Below are 20210 nucleotides of genomic sequence, written 5' to 3'. Positions count from 1 at the left end.
GATTAAAGTGCTGAACTTGGAGTCAGGAAACAGACTATTTATGTGAGCTTGGGCAATTTTTTCCCCACAGTTTACCCATTTGTAAAATGGAAGTACAGGCAGTCCCCGGGTTACGTACAAGATAGGGACTATAGGTTTGTTCTTAAGTTGAATTTGTATGAAAGTCGAAACTGGCTCCAGATTCAGTTGCTGCCACTGAAACTGACCAGGGGCTGACTACAGGAAGCCGGAGGCAGAGTTGCTTTGCCCCCAGCTTCCTGAAATCAGCCTGATCAGTTTCAAAAGCTGCTGAATCTGGAGCCTGGGACAGAACAGCTGGGGCACTGCCCGGTAGGTTCCCACAGGACCAACCCGGCAGCACCCCAGCTGCTCTACCCGAGGCGTACCGCAACAAAAGCCTGGTCTGCTGGGGGGGGGGGCACACTAGTTGCGCCCCCTCCCCCCCCAGCAGACCAGGGAGACCCGAGCAAAGCCGCACAGGCGGAGGGACCCCACCACCCGTGTGGCTTTGCTCCTTTGCCCCCGAGCAAAGCCACACAGGCGGCGGGATGCCGCCTGTGCGCCTTTGCTCCTGTCTCCCTGGTCTGCTGGGAGGGGTCCCAGGCGGCGGCTTTGCTCGGGTGTCCCTGGTCTTCTGGGGGGGTCCAGCGGCTTTTCTGGACCTCCGCAGCAGACCAGGGACACCCAAGCAAAGCCACCCAGGTGGCGGGGGTCCCGCTGCCTGGGCGGCTTTGCTCCCGGGCAAACGAGCAAAGCTGCCCAGGCGGCGGCTTTGCTCGGGTGTCCCTGGTCTGCTGCAGGGGTCCAGCGGCTTTGCTGGACCCCCCCAGCAGACCAGGGAGACCGGGAGAAGCTTTTCTCGCCCCGAAGGACACGGGTGGCGACCCGCCGCCCGTGAGCTCCGGGGCGAGAAAAACCCCGTTCGTAAGTGCGGATCCGACATAAGTCGGATCTGCGTAAGTCGGGGACTGCCTGTAGTACTATAATACATACTTGTCAGAGTTGTGAGGATTAAGGACTTGATCCTCCAAAGAGTTCCACATGGAGAGACTCAGTAGCCAAATATAGCCCATAGGTGGATTTTATTTTTGTTTTGGTTCTTCATGGGCACTGGGATTCTCTTCTAATTTCCTAACTTTTGTGAGGTACTTTGTAATGCATTGAATAAAGATGCTTTAGAAACGCAAAGTTGCTAATATTCTATAATACATCTTTGCATTCATCATGTTCTTCACACAGTTTAATCGATATATTTTGCATATCAGTAAACTCTTTAAGATTTTTATCTAGGCAGAACTAAAAATAACACACTGAAAGAATTTGACTTACAGTTCTGCTAGGTTGTACTTTCAAAAACTGTGTAATACTACATTTTTGGTGAGTACAATTTTTCATTCTATTCAGGTTAGTTCAGATGAAAAGATTTTGATAATGCATCACTTAAAATAAATTTTCTGGAGATCTGAAGTAGTGTAAACTGTAGATTGAGTGCGATACATTTTTGTTTATTTGGAATTGATATTATTTTTTTTAAAGCAGTAAAACCCCCACATTTCTGTGCAAAAATCTCCTTTGAGGTTGACGTTATGCAGTCTAGACTATTATGTCAACTTGCCTTTGAAGAAAAGTAAACAAAAATGTTCAGCTGAAGAAAGTTTTAGAGACTTATAGTAACTAAAGCCTCAGTAAATGGCTGTCAATGCGTAACAATCCTTTAAACACCTGTGTAATTGCGAGCTTTGAAACTGAGCCAGAAATGTTGTTCCTCATCTGTAATTAAAATAAGAGGTCTTTAATTTAGTCATCTGAAGGAGAGAGCTCTGTTTATTCTCACTGCGTTCTTGGGAAAACTTCTATCTAATGGAAGAGAGGGAGGCAGGAGAAAGAGGAATGGTGGGAAAATAGAAAACCTTTCTCCAACATGTATTTCGTAAAATGTAGCTTTTTATAGCATTGGTGTTTTTCCTGTGGCAAAATTCCATGTTATAACATGATCTCAGGACAGAGAGAAATTATTTTAATCTGGAAATTTCACAAACTGTAGTAACAAAGATTAACTACTTGACTAACATATAAGTTAATTAACGTTTGTTAATTCATCTTAATTATTTAACTACCCACAGACATTTTGTTGAAAGGTTTGTTGAGACTTTTAGCTAAAGAAATATTTAATTAAGGTAAGGTTCCATACCTAGATGCAAATTATTCCTTCCATAAATGCCCTGGCTACATGGCTAGGATGCTGGTGTTAAGAACGTACGTACGTGTGTGTGTGTGTGTGTGTGTGTGTGTGAGAGAGATTTTATATATAAAATGTGATTCACACAAACTTCTTCCCTAGACTGTGTTTCTTTCAGCCACTTGAAATTGTATTAACCTTAATTCTCACAGAGCCTGCTCCAAAGTCAATTGGAAGCCTTGGAAATACTCCCATTTACTTAAGTGTGACTTGAGTTACACCCATATAGTGAGGTCTTGAGCAGGGGCGGGGAACCTTTTTTGGGTCAGGGGCTGCTGACCCACAGAAAAATCAGTTGGGGGTCAGGGGCTGCAGGAAGGCAGCAGGGGGGCTGGAGTGCCAGCATGGGCTCCCCTAATGCTGAGGAAGGCCCGAAAGCTCAGGGGCCAGATCCAGGCAATGCTGGGGCCACATTTGGCCCCCGGCCCTTAGGTTCGCCACCCCCTGGTCTAGAGGAATAAACTCCTAGTTAAGTGAGGAATTTCAGATTCTCCTTTCTTCAGTCAGCTTGCTGTGTAGTCTTGAGAAATCACTTCCCCTCACTGTCTCAGTTTCCCCCTTTTATTTACTTCACCATAATAATACAAACCCATCACTTGTAAAGTGTTGTACACATTTAATGTGCTGCACAAACATTACTGAATACTCAAAGTAGTTATGTATGATTAAAATCTTGATTAGGTTTTCAGATATCACAGTGATAGTAAGCACAGTGTAAATGCAGAAGAAGAAAACTGTTTCTGGATATAAAACACCAGGGACAGTTTAACTAAGTGTTAAGAAATGGTTCATTATGGTATTGGAATTTCACTTCTATATACTAAATTAAGAAGTCCTCTCTCCTCTGTTTGCAGGAGACCACAGGGTATCCTTGAATGAAGATAAGTTTGTGCATGGAACCCTGAGCATCAGTGATAGTCAGATTCTGTCTGTCTTGAATCTGTGCTGTAGATATTTCAGCTCTCAGGTCATAGGTAGCTTGCTCAAACAACCTCTTGCTTATTTCTGTCTCTCCATATTGTGCCAATGGGGTTCACAGATATTTTCAGACATCAGAATAATGCTGAGAGTTTGAAATCCTGGGCTCAATACTGGTTTCTGGAGGGGAGTGTTCTCTAGTGGTTAAACACCTCTTTTCTTTTTGCCCATCCTCCCCAAACATACCACTCCAGCTTTTCCCTTTCTCACGCGGTCTCATTCCTCACCCTTCTGCGGTTCAGTTAGATGTTCTTCTCCGTGCTGCCTGAATACCAATAGGGGAGCCTGAAAGCACAGGAGAGGCTGTGTGTAGTTCTGAGATCTAGCACTACAGATGCCTCCAGCTGGCAGGAGGAGCAATTGCAGGGAAAGTTCTGCTCTGCAGTGTAGCTGTATGATGGCGCATCCTCTGTGGGGGTGCCATACAACCAGTTATATTGCTATAGGGCTGGATCATCTTTGATGCATATAGAATCTTCAGAGAATTTAGCTGCCAAACTGAGTCTTTTTACTGAGCATGGATAAATTTTGGTAAATTTTCACAGGGATTGCAAAAGGCACATCCCTGTTTACAGAAGGCCTCTGCCAAATTTCAAATCCCTACTCCAAATCATGGAGTGCTAGAGCTTCTTTATAAAATGGTTGGAAACATTTTTTTTAATGTGAGGAAAACATTTTCTCCTAATTTTGTTCCTGGAAACAACTAAAGTTTTTTTTCCCCTGAAGAATAAAATATCACAAGCAGTTATTTTGGTAAAATTACAACAACTGAAAACAGGGCTTCTTATGGCAAGTATCTGGCTTCCTTTAACAATAGGTGCTTCTGTAAGTGTCCCCTATAATATCTGTGGAATACTACTTTTATAGTTGGCTTCATAAACCTGTACCAAGGAGCAGTGGAATAGTGGAATAGTGATGATGGTTGGAAAATCGTGGGAATTTTTAGAGGAAACTCTTTTTGACAGTTTTAAAAAAATGATGCAGGTCTATTGACTAGTCTGTAAGCCTATTTATTTCTGAATAGTTGGATTGAAAAGCCTGATTCAGCAGTTAATCCCTCCGGAGTAGTGGTGCTCCAGGATATACATCATGCCCAGTGAAGCTCAAATCTTGCAACCATATAGTTTCCAAAGCCTATAGCATCTAACCAGCCCCACCACTTGCTGCTGCTAAAGGTGAAGGTCAGAGAATTCCCCATGAAACACTTTTCACATTGGAAGAGAGGATGCAAAGACTCCTGTGGAAAAGGCTGCTGAGTCAACCACAGAGTGTGGTTACTACCAGAGGGAGGAGCAAAGCCTTTCCTCTATAAAAATTAGCTACACTAAGAGCCCTAATATACTGACATGCTTATTTTTCCATGTGTGATCTCATGTAAAGCAAACTACTGGGCAATATGACACACCATTTGGCCAAAAATAAAAAGTAACTCAAACAAAACTTTTTTCGTAATTAACCTTTGATGGGATAAGGGGGACAGGTAACCTGTTGGGTTTTTTTTTTTCATATCCCTTAAGTTGATGTTAATTACAATGTGTTTGTGCACAAAAAAAGTGTTAAGATTGGTGTCAAATATTCAAATTAATGCTGCAATATTGGCTCATCTCACACAAGAATTATAACCCTTTTAGATAAATAGGGATAAATATTAGGAAACAGACAGAAATGGGAATAACTTTTGGCCACTGTACAGTCTAGACTCAATTTATACCTAGTGGCATGGGAACACATTTTTAATAGTGGGATGCTGAAAGACAGACCCCTTACCCTGTCCATGCCACCTCCGTGCCACAGGAGCTTGGAGCAGGCACAGAGCCAGAAGCAGAACCCCAGGGTGGCAGAGCAGGAAGATCTAGCTTGAACTTGGGGGTACTGCAGCACCCCCCACACTTATAGTTCCCGCACCTATGTTTACACCCATGCCTCACTAAGAGAGGCTTAAAATCAAGTTACTAACACATTGCCCTACATATTAGCCTTTCTGTAGCTGGTCTGGGTTCCACAAGCATAGAAAACAGCTACATTTTGGTAACATTTTGAACTTGATGTGCAGAAGCACATGTCTTTTCCTGGTGAAATTATAGTAATATATGAGCAATGATGTAATTTCAACTCTTCCCACTACTGTGATAATGGAAGCATGTGTGGTAATCTAGGACCCTCTCTTGTTCCTGTTCTCTCTTGCAGAGATTCTGATCTGTTTTTGCTGGATACCAGAGCAGTGTGGGCCTCAGAAGAAGGCTGGTTGGAATTTGACATCACTGCCACCAGCAACATGTGGGTGATGAACCCTCAACATAACATGGGACTCCAGCTGAGTGTGCTGACCAGAGATGGTAGGTTACAGCTCAACTTGCTTGATTCATCTGGCAGGCAATTGTCTTTATTAATTGGAAATTGTTGATAGCCCATCAACCATAATATGATGGTGTTGGTAATGTACCCATGGGCACAACTATGATGGGATAGATGAACAATGTATTCAAGTGCACAAACTTGAACCCTCCTTAGTGTTTGTCTGGACTTTTTTGTATCACTCTAAAATACTTTTGAGTACCCATTTTTTTCTGTTATATATACAGGCAGTCCCCGAGTTACGCGGATCCGACTTATGTCGGATCCGCAGTTACGAATGGGGCCGTTCCTCTCCCTGGTCTCCAGCAGACCAGGGAGAGGAAGCAAAGCGGCGGAACACGTGGGCAGCGGACAAGGCTGTCAGCTGATCGCGTGCTCCGTGGCTTGGCTCTGCTTTCCCCTCCCCTTTCCCCTGGTCTGCAGACCAGGTGGACGGGGAGCAAAGCAGAGCAAAGCCACGGAGACCGAGGGCAGCAGGACAGCCACGGCGCATCTGGGCTGTCCCGCTGCCCCCGTGCTCCGTGGCTTTGCTCCGGACACCTGTGGTACAGCAGCTGGGGCGCTGCCAGTTGGTCCCGTAGCGCCGCTCTGGGCGCTATTGGACCAACCGGGCAGCACCCCAGCTGTTCTGCCCCAGGCGTCCTGATTCAGCCACTGCTGGTCAGATTCAGCAGCGGCTGAATCAGGACGCTTGGGGCAGAGCTGCTCTGCCCCAGGCGTCCCCAAGTCAGCCGCTGCTGAAACTGACCAGAGGCTGACTACAGGAAGCCCCTGCCCCGGGCTTCCTGGAATCAGCCGCTGATCAGTTTCAGCAGCAGCTGACTTGGGGATGCCTGGGGTTCTTAAGTTGAATCTGTATGTAAGTCAGAACTGGCATCCAGATTCAGCCGCTGTTGAAACTGATCAGTTTGAGCAGCGGCTGAATCTGGACGCCAGTTCCAACTTACATACAGATTCAACTTAAGAACAAACCTACAGTCCCTATCTTGTACGTAACCCGGGGACTGCCTGTATTACATGTGTAGCTCCAGTCATAGATGGCCTATAGGAATGCTACTTTTCCAAATGACCTAGCTTGTAGATGTTCGCTACAACACCTCTGAAAGGCCAGCCAAATAAGTTTTTTTTTTCTTTATTTTTCAAAGTCATGAAAAAATATTCCAGTGTAATCCTTTTAAAAAGAGGGCTATATTTAAAATGTGCAGTGGCTTTAAAACTGATGATAGACTTCTTGCAATTGTTGCCTCTGCCATCCAAGAGTCCCTCCTACTACTGAGCTGGCCCTAAAAACATCAAAGGGTAAAGCAAGGCTACCATTGACTCCAGTGAAGCCAATGTTTCATCCACTGCTTTCTGTCAATTGCTGATAGAAAGCATTGTGTCCAGAAAGAAGCAGCAGCAGAATTCTCACTAACATGAATGAAAAGCACTAAGGATTGTGACCCACATTACAAATCTTGATTAAGCCTTGCAATAGTACTTTGGGAGAGGGAAGTATTGTGGTTACCAATTTAGAGAGAGAAACTGGTGCACAAACACAGCTTGTCCAGCATGACAGTGTTAGTAGCACACCTGGGGAAAGAAACCAGGAGTTTCAGACTCCCAATGTAGCAGTCTAACCACGATTCCAGGTGTGGGACTGGCTTTGCAGAATGTGGGACTGGGCGCTGCACAAGTAACTACAACATCTACAATCTGTGGAAACGTTGAAAGTTGGGAAAAGAGAGGTGGGTGGTGAGAAGAAGGAAGTAAGGAAGAGACCTAGGAGAATCTAAGAGTGGAATGCCAACATGAAATGGTGTCTGCCTTCCATTTTCTTCATCCTCTTTCAAGTTCATCTAAAAACTCAAGCAAGAGATTAGAGACTGTCCAGTGTCTGTTTTTGCAAAAGAAAAGTAGTGTGTTACTGTCCACCTATGTGTACGAGTTACTGGCATAACTCTACCCTTACTCTTTATGGGAAAGGTATTCAGCCTCTTTTTCCTCAAATTTCCCCAGGATTTTCTCCATAATGTCCCCATTCTTAGTGGCTCAGAAGCAGCATCACTAACTTGACTACAGAATTAGGTTTTAACCGTGTATTTATTATACCTGTGTGTATACATCACGTTAGAGATGTTCAGACGCTTCAGGGGGTAGCCGAGTTAGTCTATACGGGATAAACTGAAAAAACAACAAATAGTCTGATAGTACTTTATAGACTAACAAAACATGTAGAAGGTATCATGAGCTTTTGTGGGCACAGCCCACTACTTCAGATGACCGGAGTTTTGAGTTTAGGATGTCCAGACGCAAAATAAATAGGGGAGAAGGAGGAGTGGAGAAGGGGGGGAAAAAAAGGAAGGGGACAGGAAACAAGAAGCAGAGGTATGTAAATATCAAGGGGAAAACCTGTTTGATTTTTCCCTTTGATATTTACATACCTTTGCTTCTTATTTCCCGCCCCCTTCCTTTTTTCCCCCTCTTCTCCCCCCTTCCTTCTCCCCTGTTTATTTTGGGTGTACACATCCTAAACTCAAAACTCAGGTCATCTGAAGAAGTGGACTGTGCCCACGAAAGCTCATGATACCATCTACGTGTTTTGTTAGTCTATAAAGTACTATCGGATTATTTGATATTAGAGATGTTAAAGGAATTCAAAAGAACACTACTCCGAGGAGCTCACAGTCCAACTTAGAGAACGTTATGAAGAAGACAGTAGGCTGTAATGGAGGAGGTAAGAAAGAGACAAAAAGGTAATGCTACTTGTGGGAGAGCAGCTGTCTGTGTTGTTAGCAAAAGCTATTCAATAATTGTGTTGCTTTTTAACACCATTTTATTGTTCCATCTGAAGGTCTCAATGTAAACCCTAGAGCAGCAGGCGTGATTGGCCGAAATGGTCCTTACGACAAGCAGCCTTTCATGGTGGCCTTTTTCAAAGTGAGCGAGGTTCATGTTCGGACCAGTCGATCAGCCACAAGCAGGCGCAGACAGCAGAATCGAAACCGCTCCACTCAGTCTCAGGATGTTTCCAGGGTATCTAGTATTACAGGTAATTTTCGCAACATCTATATTTGCTGGAGATCAGTTGTCTTTTCTAAGATCTTTCACTTGCTTTGGTATGTGAAAAGCACAAAAGGGGCATAGCCAAAATAAAATAAGCACAGAGGAGCATTCTACATTTACAGGAACCTGAGAAAGGAATGTTAATGTATCATTTGCTTTTACTAGGGACTTCCTGTCTTCATTTAAATTAGTGTAATTGATTTCACCTCAAATCCTTTGGACCTAGGAGCTGATGCAGAGTAATATTTACCTAGAAATATGCTCCAAGCATGAAATATCAAGTATTTATGATACAACTCTAAGGACTGAAACACTTCCATTTACACCAGTCTGTATGGGCATTTTTAGTCCAGGTCAGACTAAGAAGCCATGATGAATTCTCTTTTTTTCATTCAGAAAAAAGTACATTTGCATAATGTGATTTTTATCCCAAGAATCGCATTATTAGGCTAGACTTCTAGGCATTATGCGCTTAGATTCTGCATTTGGAAAACGAGTGGTGCGCATGGAGGGATGGAATGTGCCTTTTAAACACTAGTTAGATACAAAGGCAGGGCTGATAGATTTAAATTTAATCTCAGATCTCACCAGAGCTGATTTTTTTATTTTTAAAATTTTGCAATATAGCTTCGTCTTTCCATCAGTTAATGATGTTTTGTTCATTTTGTAAAAATGTAGCTTGAACATCCTAGAGCACACATGCAGTCTTGCCGACCTTTTAACTGGCATGAGTTGTAAGTCATACAGGAATGTTTGAAGAACAAGTGTGAGAGAAAAGCATTTGCTGTCCCATTGAAGATAGTTGGAAAAATCAAAAATTTGTGTTTAAAATGTAATTTGTAGATTAGTAGAGTTTAAGACCAGAAGAGATCAATTAGCTCGTTTACTCCTGAATATCACTGCTCATTTAGTAGAAAAAACCCAAATGCTTTGTTAACTTTTAGAAACCAAGAAGCATGTACACCCTTCCTAAAAGGTGACCTGCAGCGGGATTGCCATTATTGTTACAGTTAATGACAATTAGACTATACCGCAGTATGTACAGGAGTTCTGATTGACTTTCCTCCTATTCTACTTCAGCCCATCAGACAGGGATTTCCTAATAGACAGGTGTTTTCTTTGCAGGCCTGTAGGAGAACTGGGGAAGTCTGTAGACTGTGGGAGAAATCGTAGGGCTGGCAGGTTTGCAGCTGCGTTGTTTGAGGGAAGGGCATTACAATTTCCTTGCCTGTGCACTCCTGCCTCTGCCTATCTTAAGGTCAAAAGTCAATTTCCTTCTCACGGTACACCCCCACCCTAAATTATAAGCATCCTTGTGTAATAACCTGCCCTGCCAGTTCCAATTACTTAAATAAAAGCAATGTTTATGTTACACAGATAACGAGAGAAATTCTAAACAAAGCCTAATTGCTGTGAAAAGCTGAGCTACTATGACTGCAAGCTTCCTTACAGGAATACAGGTTAGGTACTATGAATGCTTTATCTCAGAATGTGAAAACATGGTCATTCTCAGCCAGCTGCCTTCAGCCCATTTGACGTAACTGCTCTGGAGGGAGTGGGAGAGTGTGTGTGTGTGTGTGTGTGTGTGTGTGTGTGTGTGTGTGTGTGTGTGTGTGTGTGTGTGTGTGTACGCGCGTGTGTGTGGCGTCACTGTCTTAGGAGTGCATTAACATCCTGGCATTTCATCAGCCCTGATTGTCACAACTAGCTTGCGTGCTGTGTGCTAGCTTCACACCATGCATTGCTGTAAGGCTGTATGCCAGCGCTGGGCAACCAAACTAGTGTGTGGGCTGCATGAGTGGCTCTTCTTCATCTCAGTGGGCCACATGGCCCACCTCTCTGCCATTTCTCCCACACCGTTCTTGCACACTGGGACACTGGAGCCCCACGCTTAGCTACTTCTCCCTCTGCCTCCCAGCACTTTCAGAATGCATGAATCAGCTGATTCATGCTCCATTCTCACTCCTCCCTCACTCTCCCAGAGCTGATTCATAGTGTTCTGAAAGTACTGGGAAGGAGGAGGAGGAGTAGGAAGTGTGGGGCCCCAGTGCGTGAGAGGTGTGGGGGAGAGGAGGTGAGATTGGGGGTGCACAGACTACAGTTTGCCCACCACTGCTATATGCCCTTTAAGAAACCATGTCCAATGCTACTGAACTTAGCTCTACTGGGATCAGCATTAGTTCCTCAGTGGCTGTGTGCAAAGGTATGTGTCATATTTGTTCACTAAGTTACCCTTCTGTTCAATTTGCTCCTAATAACAGAAGTAAGTGCATCTTCTCTCTAGATTTTAAAAGCAGTAGGCTCAGCCATTAGCACAAAGTCTATAATTAATATATTCAGATACAGCTGGGTATTTCATTGCCTTTCAGTAATAATGTGAGGGCTGTTAATATTTGTACAGCACATTTGAACCATAAAGTGTAGTGTCTCATTCTAGACTTGGAAATTGGCTGATATTTTGTGCTGATGACATTTGAGGCAGAATAGACTCCACTTTCACTTCCATTACCTCTGCAGAGCTGGCTGACAAAAGCATGCTTTTATTACTTTTAACTCAGAAGATATGATTCAAAGCCCCTAAGGGAGCAGATGTATTGGGCAAAAGGGGGCCATTTTTATATAATCACTTTTCTGACTATAACCACTCAGATTATAAAATGACAAAAGGGAAAAAATAACTAGTCGTTTTGTGGTTTCCAGTGCTTTTTTGAGCACTTTAGCTCAAAGCCAACTTTTACTTAAAACCTGGGTTTTGGCAGGCTAATAGTCAACAAGGTAATGCTGGGCCTTTGTGGATTTTTTTTTAAAGGGAAAATTTAAAACTCAGATGATGTTTGTTGGCTTGCTTTAAAAAAAGAGAGAAATTAGCCAGTGCATTCTCTCCATGTAGTACTGTTAGTCTATTGTCCCTAATCCATGGTTGATTTACTAGTCTGTGTTAAGATGATAGAATCTATTGACTGAACAGGGAGTGCTTTATGGTTTGGCCTGTGATTTAATAGTGAAAGGTTCAAAAGCGATGTTTCACAAGAAACATCTTTGCAATCACCCCTCTGTACTTTCCTCATGTATTGACATGCAATAAGACTGGGAGAATTCCCCTGGGTATGGAAGGAGAATGTAGCTCTGGCAGGTTAAACTCTAAAGTCTGTCAACCATATTGAACCTCATGTCGTTTCAGACTTTCTTCCTCTGCAAACTCTGTTACATGAATCTCTTTGAAAGGCTTATGAGGAGAATAGAAGAGTTAATTCACCAAACTAAGGCCCCTGGTTCACCTAGATGCCTGACTTTACGCAGCTGCAGAATTTTATTTACATAAACAGAATATTAGTCCAAGTGAAGCAGTGATTCTCCAACTTTTTGGCCCACGGCCCACCCAGCTCAACACAGACCTTTTAGCAGACCACCAGCCAGCCACTCATGATGACAAAATGAATGCAAGGAGTGGGCTGGAGGTGGGGGAGGGGGTCTAGGTGCGAGGTGAGGTGGGGTGGGAGATCTTGGGAGGGAGGGTGAGTGCAAGAGTGGGGTGGGGGTGCAGGGCTGGAGCACCAGCGCAGGTTTCTGGTGCAAAGGAAGGGCAAGCCTTGAGCAACATCTGATCAGTGTTAAAAAAAGGCAGCTGATAAGTTGCCAGGTCTGGTAAAGCTGATATATTCAACAACCCAGGCTTAAATAGGTTCGATTTGGTGTCTTTGTAGTGGATTGCACCTTTTCCCTTACCTACCCCCACAACTGGCTGGGGGCTTGTCAGTTTCAATTGAAAATTATTATGCACTCTGGGGGAATCTATATGATATTGTCACATGCTTCTGACTCCTCAAGGCTCCAGTCCTGCAATGGTTGGATCATGACGTGCACTGGTGGACTGACAATGAGCCCTAGTGAAATCAATAGGGTTCAATACAGGGACAGCAGTCTGTCTCAGTGCTGTCAACTACAGGATTAAGCCCTTAGTGTGTTTTCTCTGATGTTCGTATATTGTTCATGACTCGGCACCTGGTGCTCAGGCACCCAGGTGATGGGTACAGTGTAAGAGCCTAAACACAATAAGCAAAGTGTGTGCATTTTCCCCAAGCATGTTAGCCCCCCTGTATTCTAAAGCTGCTCTGCCTGACCCAGAAAGTAGAAGTGAATTTTTGGGAGAAAGTGCTAACGTACACAGAGGGGCATTTGATTTGACGTGAGATTCTACATCAGTCTATGCTTGGATTCAAGTTCTGTCCTTGAGGAGAGGATGCACTGGGGTTGGGTGAATAAGTGTGTATTTAATTCTTAACGTGGGTATATTTAATTCTGACTCCTAAAGATTATGCAGAATGTCTAATTTTAACGGGAAGTTATGTTGACAGTTAGAAACATACTTGTGTTTCTGCTGTCTGCTAAGGGGCCGAATGACTTTATTCCATAATGGATCTTCACAGGACAAAGTGTCTCTTTGCTCTTTTTACAGAACAGCATAGGGAATCTCTAGTAAGATAAGCTCCTAAGACCTTCCTGAGGTTGTAAATGGTCATGCAGAAAGACTTTCCTGGCTATTGCCTTCAGTTCCCACTTCGAATTTAACCCACACGACACCCTTTTTGGCAATCTCGTTTCAGGCACAGAGACCATGTGGATCTCATGGTAGGTGTCTGTGGGGGACATTAGAACCTGAAGGATCGCATTTCCAGCGCAGCATCCTTGGAGCACATAGCTCCTTTCCATTTCAGGAGGAAAACACATACATGTTCGAGAACTGAATTTTTGGGCTTAATTCCTAATGCAGCACTAAATGAAAACGACAAATAAAGCAAGGCATTTCCAGGATGGCACAGATGTGCCATTTTGTGACTAGCATGATTGCCTTGCACTAGAGTCTCCTGTTAGTATAACATTCTTCTATGTTGTCAGACTGGAGGTGACTGTATGAGAGAAAGCACCATGCCATGGAGAAAACAACATTGGCCTTGCACAATGAGGGCAGCTTGCACTTCTCTCACCTCCTCTCTGCTTCTCATCTGTGTGTGTGTGTGTGTGCATGTACTTAAACCTGTCATCTTTTCTCATCCCACCCAAGCAGATGGCTTTCATGTTAAGTGGGTTATTATTAACTGCATGATCAGTTTACACCAGCTTTATCTGGGCAAATCACCTAAGACAAACAATGAGAAAGAGGCCAGCCTGGAAACCTCTATCAAAGCCATTTAGAAGCATAGTGACAATTAATAATCCAGTGAACTGGCACCTTAGGAGCATCCAGAGTATTCTTAGAAGGATTAACCTCAGTAAATATTTATATATTCTCTGCTGGCACTTAACGTGGGAGAAGTTATAGAAAATCTAAGATTGGTGCATAAGTATTCGTAGGAGGAAGATCATTAGGATCAGACTATATACTCCCTCTCGTCTAAACAACAAAAATGTCAGTGTCAGGCTTTAAAAGAGACATCTGTGCTTGCAGAAAGTTGGCCTTTGTGTTCAGCTTCCGTAGGGTTGAACTAAGGGAGAATTTAGTGCAAACAAGCCACTCGGCTCTGCTGCTCAACAGTGCTGTATTGGAAGGTATTTTTAAATGAAGAGTTAGTGTCTTCAGTTTCAATTTGCAACAGAATAACTTGCAAAGTGATAAAATACAGCACATTGGAAGTACTGAGTTGGCATTAATTATTAAACCACTCTCTAAACCTGAAGGGAGCCTATCGTGGCTTTCTAAGTTTTGAGGAGACTGTGGCCAAGAGGCCTGTTTAGCTAACAGTCCAAACACCTAGATATTTATTTGAAGCTTTCCTAAATTATCCAAACCTGTGGATCTCTCTCTGTTTTGAAGTCTTGTCTTTCTCATCTGCAATTGGTAATGTGTGGCTGTGGGGCATAAGAAGGAAATAGATCACTCCTGTGTTTCAAGCATGTATTCCCGGTAAACTCTCACAGCATTAGAAACCATTCATCAAGCTTCAAAACCTGCAGCAAGGTATGGTTACGTAAGTGGTGAAATCCTCCGTTTACTGATGGGTACTGGGGCATAGGTCGCACAGCAGACTTAAGGCACAATCTGATGACTCCCAATTTTGTGCTTTAGCTACAGGGCCTTCAGAAGGAAGAGGGTGGACTCTCATGAAAAAGACCCACTCAGTATGTCTAGTGCTTCCAGCCCCCTGATTCAGCCTTTAACTGCCACTATTCAGTGATGAGTTGAGAATTGCTAGCTATTAAAAGTTTTACATAGGGTGCCCAGAGAGTAGATCAGGACTGGGAATGGAAAGTAGTAGGTGCCCATAGAAGACAAAGCCCTACATATTGGGACTGTCCCTAAAAATTGGGACATCTTGTCATGCTAGTTATAGCATTATCATTTGTTTGCTGTTTTAAATCCTATAAAAAACGAACCAGTCCCTGCCCTGTTGTGCTTACACTGCAAATTAGATAAATCTAAACTATGGAGATGAGAGAGGATGGGAAAGGCAAGAGGAAAGTTGAAATGAATGAAAATGTGAGTCCCAAACCATACAAATTCTAGGGGTACGTCTAGACTACATGCCTCTGTCACCAGAGGCATGTAGATTACGCTACCAGACATAGTAAAATGAAGCGGCGATTTAAATAATCGCCGCTTCATTTAAATTTACATGGCTGCCGCGCTGAGCCGACAAACAGCTGATCAGCTGTTTGTCGGCTCAGCGTGATAGTCTGGACGCGCGGGTGTCGACATCAAAGGTATTTGTCGACCACCCAGGTAAGCCTTCTGGGATGAGGTTTACCTGGGTGGTCGACAAATACCTTTGATGTCGACACCCGTGCGTCCAGACTATCGTGCTGATCAGCTGTTTGTCGGCTCAGCGCGGCAGCCATGTAAATTTAAATGAAGCGGCGATTATTTAAATCGCCGCTTCATTTTACTATGTCTGATAGCCAAATCTACATGCCTCTGGCGACAGAGGCATATAGTCTAGACGTACACTAAATGTGCTGGTATTTTAAATAGGAACTAAGGGCTGTGGTGGTTTCATTGTAGAGAGAATGGGGTTTGATGAGGGAGGGAAGATCCGTCAATAGGTGTTTGCAGACAGAGGTTTGTTGTTTCAGGGGTATGAATCAGATAACGTGTTGCTGGTCATAGTGGGGTGAGGTTATAAGCATTAAGTAAGGCAGCATGTGGTGATGACCTCATCTAGTAAGAGAGAAAATTCATGGTGGCATGTGTCTCAGAGAAATGGTTTTGTCATTTCTTGCTTCTGCCCTCCCTTGCTTGAACATAGCCTTTGTTCTCATTCATATTCTTTCATTTGCTTCCCTCCACCTTTTTTACATTTGATATAAGCCCCTCCTTTCTCTGCTTTTAACAAAAGGAAGGAGTGTATTCTAATTTCTTTCCACCCACAAATGTCATGGCCTTCGTGTGCTTAGCCCCTCTTGTTGTTAACGGGAGGATGCCCTTCAAATCTTCAGACTTGCTCTTGATGGACAGAATTTTGTTGTTTGTGGGTGCTTAATCCTTTCCTCCCCCAGTGAATTATAAAGTTTTGCTGTGGCAAGTGTGAACGCTGTTTTGTTGTCAGAAGCACTCGGGGGGTAGAAGTATTTTGTTGAAGAAAGTGCTGACAAGCAGTGTTCAAACATGCTGACTTTTAGCGGCTGGGCTCTGTCGACACAGCCTTGTTGCTAACAGTTGTGTAATGTAGGTATACCCATAACACCTAGCCCAGTTTCAAGTTTTAAATGAAGTAATGTGAGTGCCAGAACCATCTAAAAGTCCCTTTCATCTTTTCCCTCCGCCTTACAACATCTTAACTTAAAACTATTTTGTGGTTAGTAGTTTGCTCTTGGAAGGTTTCATCATCATAGCTTTTCCACTGAGTCTAATTGGAAAAGAGGAAACTTGGATAGAAACCTCAGCTCAGTCTTCACTATTAAGTATTGCTGAAATAAGGGTGTGTTTATTCTACAGAAGGCACGTAACAAACTTTGCTAAGTTGATTCCATTTGTGATTGAAGTGGAGCTATTGGATGCCTGAAATGTAACTCTTGCACATTAAAACCTAAACTGCATCTAAAAACAACTCTGTGGTTAGGAGGCTAGGTTTATTTTGAGGTGCATGGGTTTTTGAGGCCTCAGTGTTAACAGGACCCACCTGTAATGCTGTATTGCAGTAATGTCAGTCAGAAAGGCTTTTAGTATTCTAGATTTTCTTTTGAATAAATATTTGCATTTGTAATTTTTTAAAACATATTCAGAGCCCAGGAAACAGAAAAGTATTTTAGTTACTATCTCAGTGGCTGTTCCTGGAAAGCTGCATTAGACTTTGGGCCATGTTAGTGGTAAGGCACTGGACAGGTATTCAGAAAACCTGTTTCAAATCCTGGGTCTGCCAATGTGGCCTTGGACATATCACGTAGGCACTTTTGAAGATGTTCTCTGAAGTCTCATTGTCAAAAGCAATTTAAGCAGTTAGGAGTTGGTCTTATTTAAAGTTCATAAGACAGAAATTTCTAAATAACTTTTTAAAATTGTTACCCCTTTCTTTTTGCCTCAGTTACTGTAAAATGGGGGAAATAGTACTCCTTTCCCTGCCCTTCCTTTGTCTGGCATGCCTATTATAAGCTCTTTGGGACAGCAGTTGTCTCTTTATAGTATTTTTTTGTACAGTGTTAGCTTATACCAAGGCCAGAGTCCTCTAGGGGCTGCAATTACACGAGGATGAAAATATACCTTATTTATCATCTTTGTCCCCTGAACCAAGCTGCATGTAGGCATAGGAGAAAGCAGTAGCAGCTCAGTATTCAGACTCTTGAATTTTAAAAACAGGCAGTTGAATTAGCCATACTGCTGCCCAAACTGGGCTGGAACCCAAACCTCTCTGTGCCCCTAGGTAATTGGGGCAGCATAAAGTGTCCCAACATAAATGAGAAGGTTAGTTGAGGTTCCCTGGTCCAATCTGGTTTTTGTCATTGCTGAAGTTTCTAGTGGTGTAATGTGGATGCCTAGCCAGTCGGGCCAAACAGCCATCAGAGGGCGGTAGGGTTGCCAGGTGTCCGGTTTTGAACTGGACAGTCCAGTATTTGAGCTTTCTGTTTGGGAAACAAATTGAGAAAATATAAATGTCTGGTATTTTCTAAATAAGATGTACTGTAGATTGTGATGTAATGTCAGGTGTGTCCGGTATTTTTGTTGAAACCATGTGGCAACCCTAGAGGGCGGTGCCTTTCGGTGGCTTCCAACCAAGGCTGGATTTGTGCTGGCAAGATGAAGGGGAAAGACCTCTCTGTCAGTGCTTGACTCCTCCTTTCTCTTTTGAGCTGCAGTTGCATATGCTTATGAGCTGAAAAACACTTCTTACTAAATAGAAATGGTGAAACTCCACTTGGAAATCAACACTTGTATTCTGTAGAATCATTCTGAGCCTCCTCTAAGTAGCCAAAATTGTGTTACTACAGCTTGTGCTAGGAGACCAGTGTCACAGTTACTCAGTAGCCACAGTTTAAATTAGCAATTGGAACTTCAATATTAAGTCATTTCAATATCATGTCACTTAGAGCCTAGATCAGAGGTTTTCAAACTGTGGGTGGCAACCCAGTAGTGCATGGTGGAATGTCAGGCCCTGGGTCTCCTTGCTGCAGGGGTATCAGCTTGTCTAGGGGAGGGAGAGGAGAAGAGAGTGCACAGGGCTCTGTGTACTGCTCCTGACTCTGCCCTGAGCACTAGCTCTGCGCTCACATTGGCTGGAAACTTGCTACTGGCTGCTTCTGGGGCATAGCATGATCTGCGATGTCAGAACAGGCAGGAAGCCTGTCTTAGTACTCCTGCTGCACTGCTGACTGGGAGCGCTCAAGGTAAGCCCTTTCTGCCCCACCCGGACACCCCTAAAGCCAAAGTTTTCTCCAGCACCTTAAAGCACTCATCCTCAGCCCCTCCCTGGCACACACACACTAGTCAAATTATGTTGGGTTGCAGGCATCAATAATTTTCTTCAACTGGGTCATGAGGAAAAAAAGTTTGAAAACCACTGGCCTAGATGAAACCTAACAAGAGCATTGTGAGGTTTGGGGAGTAGGCTGAATCCCATCGCTGAGACAATTATTTTCAGACCAAAAGCAGGATAGGAACAAAAATATTTCAGCTAAAGGGATGCTCTCTATCAAGTCTGGGTTTAGACACACAGTGGAGAAGAGGAAACTTGATTCTGCTGCTTGCTAGCCATAGTGTATTTGTTCAAGGTCAGAGCAGTCGTCTCGTGGCACAGCAGTCCTGGATATGCAAACAAATATGATGGATACTATTCAAAATCATAATAGATGCAACTAATGTGTGATCTTGAATAATTTTTGAAGTATGCTATAAACTGCAAAAACATATCCCTCAGCTATTTAGAATATTATGATTGCCTCCATTTTACTTTTTAAATGAGCTGTTTTCTTTCTCCTAACAGATTATAATAGCAGTGACCTAAAAACATCTTGCCGAAAACATGAGCTTTTTGTTAGCTTCCAGGACTTGGGATGGCAGGTGTGTGAAGTTTCTTTGGGTAAACTAGACATTATGAAATATTATATAAACAATATTCTACTGAGTCCAATACACATAGTAGAACACTGTAAAATGACCCTTGTGCCACCACATGAAAACTAGTCATCGGGTGGGGGAAGAAATAAATACTAATAACTTTAGGGTTAGATGGATCCCAAAGGATGCATCTTAAAATATTTAATTTTCACATTTTATTATGTAGCCATCTTGTTGCTGGACAGCAAGACAGTAATGAAGCCTGTAGATGTAATTTGAGACCCAGTATGCATATGAAAACATGCTATTCATTAAATTAGTGCAATTATCACTCTGGTTTAAACCTGATTTAAAAGTAGGTTTGTACTCATTTAACGAGGTTGATTTAAATTGACTTACAAAATTCTAGATAAGTTTCAGTGCTACTCCTGGGCCACAAAATGTTCAATTGGAACCCTTTCAAAGAATTATTTTTTAGAGAAATCTACAATCTCTTTTGTTTGAAGTTTTGGAGAACTTTAGTGACAGAGGTAAAGAATTAATGTCAATCAAAGGTTAGTTAGTAATAGCTAAAATCTTTGGGACTGTAATTCAGTTCAAACGTGTATAACCCTACACACAAGTTCACTCATCTTGGGAGCACAGTTTGCACACAATTCCAGCCTAGTCCCACAACAGGCAATGCATCACCTTGGAAGCTGGCCAATTTAATAGTCAGGGTTTAAGTTGCAATAGATTGTAACCCAGAAATACTTTTGGAGGCTGCCATCTTGTTCTGAGTCCCTTCTACTTTAAAAATTCAGAAAACCTTTAGCATATGCCCTGCATCAAGCAATGCACTGAGTCTGCAACCAACCTGAACCACTAGCTCATCTCACTGTCCTGTTAACCCCGACCCCCATATATTTTAAAAGTCAACATTAACTTTCACTGCTGCTCAAACCAGCTGAGGGGGCTATAATACAAAGAGCAGTGCTACCAATGCCTTGTGCACTGCAGGTGGGTGGCACGAATATCTGTCCTTTGCCCTAGTCTTTCACATGAGCTGAAGCAGCAGTCACTGGTGTGGCAGTGGAAAGCAGATGAGTTGAGCACAGCAGGGCCTTCAAG

At 43.1% G+C, this 20210-nt stretch overlaps 1 protein-coding gene across 1 annotated transcript in view; it reads left to right on the top strand.

Annotated features, from left to right (window-relative positions):
• BMP6 (bone morphogenetic protein 6) overlaps nt 1-20210 on the top strand; it is a 137823-nt gene that overhangs the window by 112576 nt on the left and 5037 nt on the right. The window contains exons 3-5 of the mRNA XM_075921280.2: nt 5405-5553; nt 8406-8603; nt 19027-19103. Of these exons, the coding sequence (XP_075777395.1) occupies nt 5405-5553; nt 8406-8603; nt 19027-19103 (424 nt within the window). The remainder of the gene's footprint in view (nt 1-5404; nt 5554-8405; nt 8604-19026; nt 19104-20210) is intronic.

The sequence above is a fragment of the Pelodiscus sinensis genome, chromosome 2 (genome assembly GCF_052426305.1).
Source record: "Pelodiscus sinensis isolate ZL-2025 chromosome 2, ASM5242630v1, whole genome shotgun sequence".
NCBI lineage: Eukaryota > Metazoa > Chordata > Testudines > Trionychidae > Pelodiscus > Pelodiscus sinensis.
The sequence above is the reverse complement of the archived record's forward strand: the minus strand, read 5'-3'. Positions and strand labels throughout refer to the sequence as shown.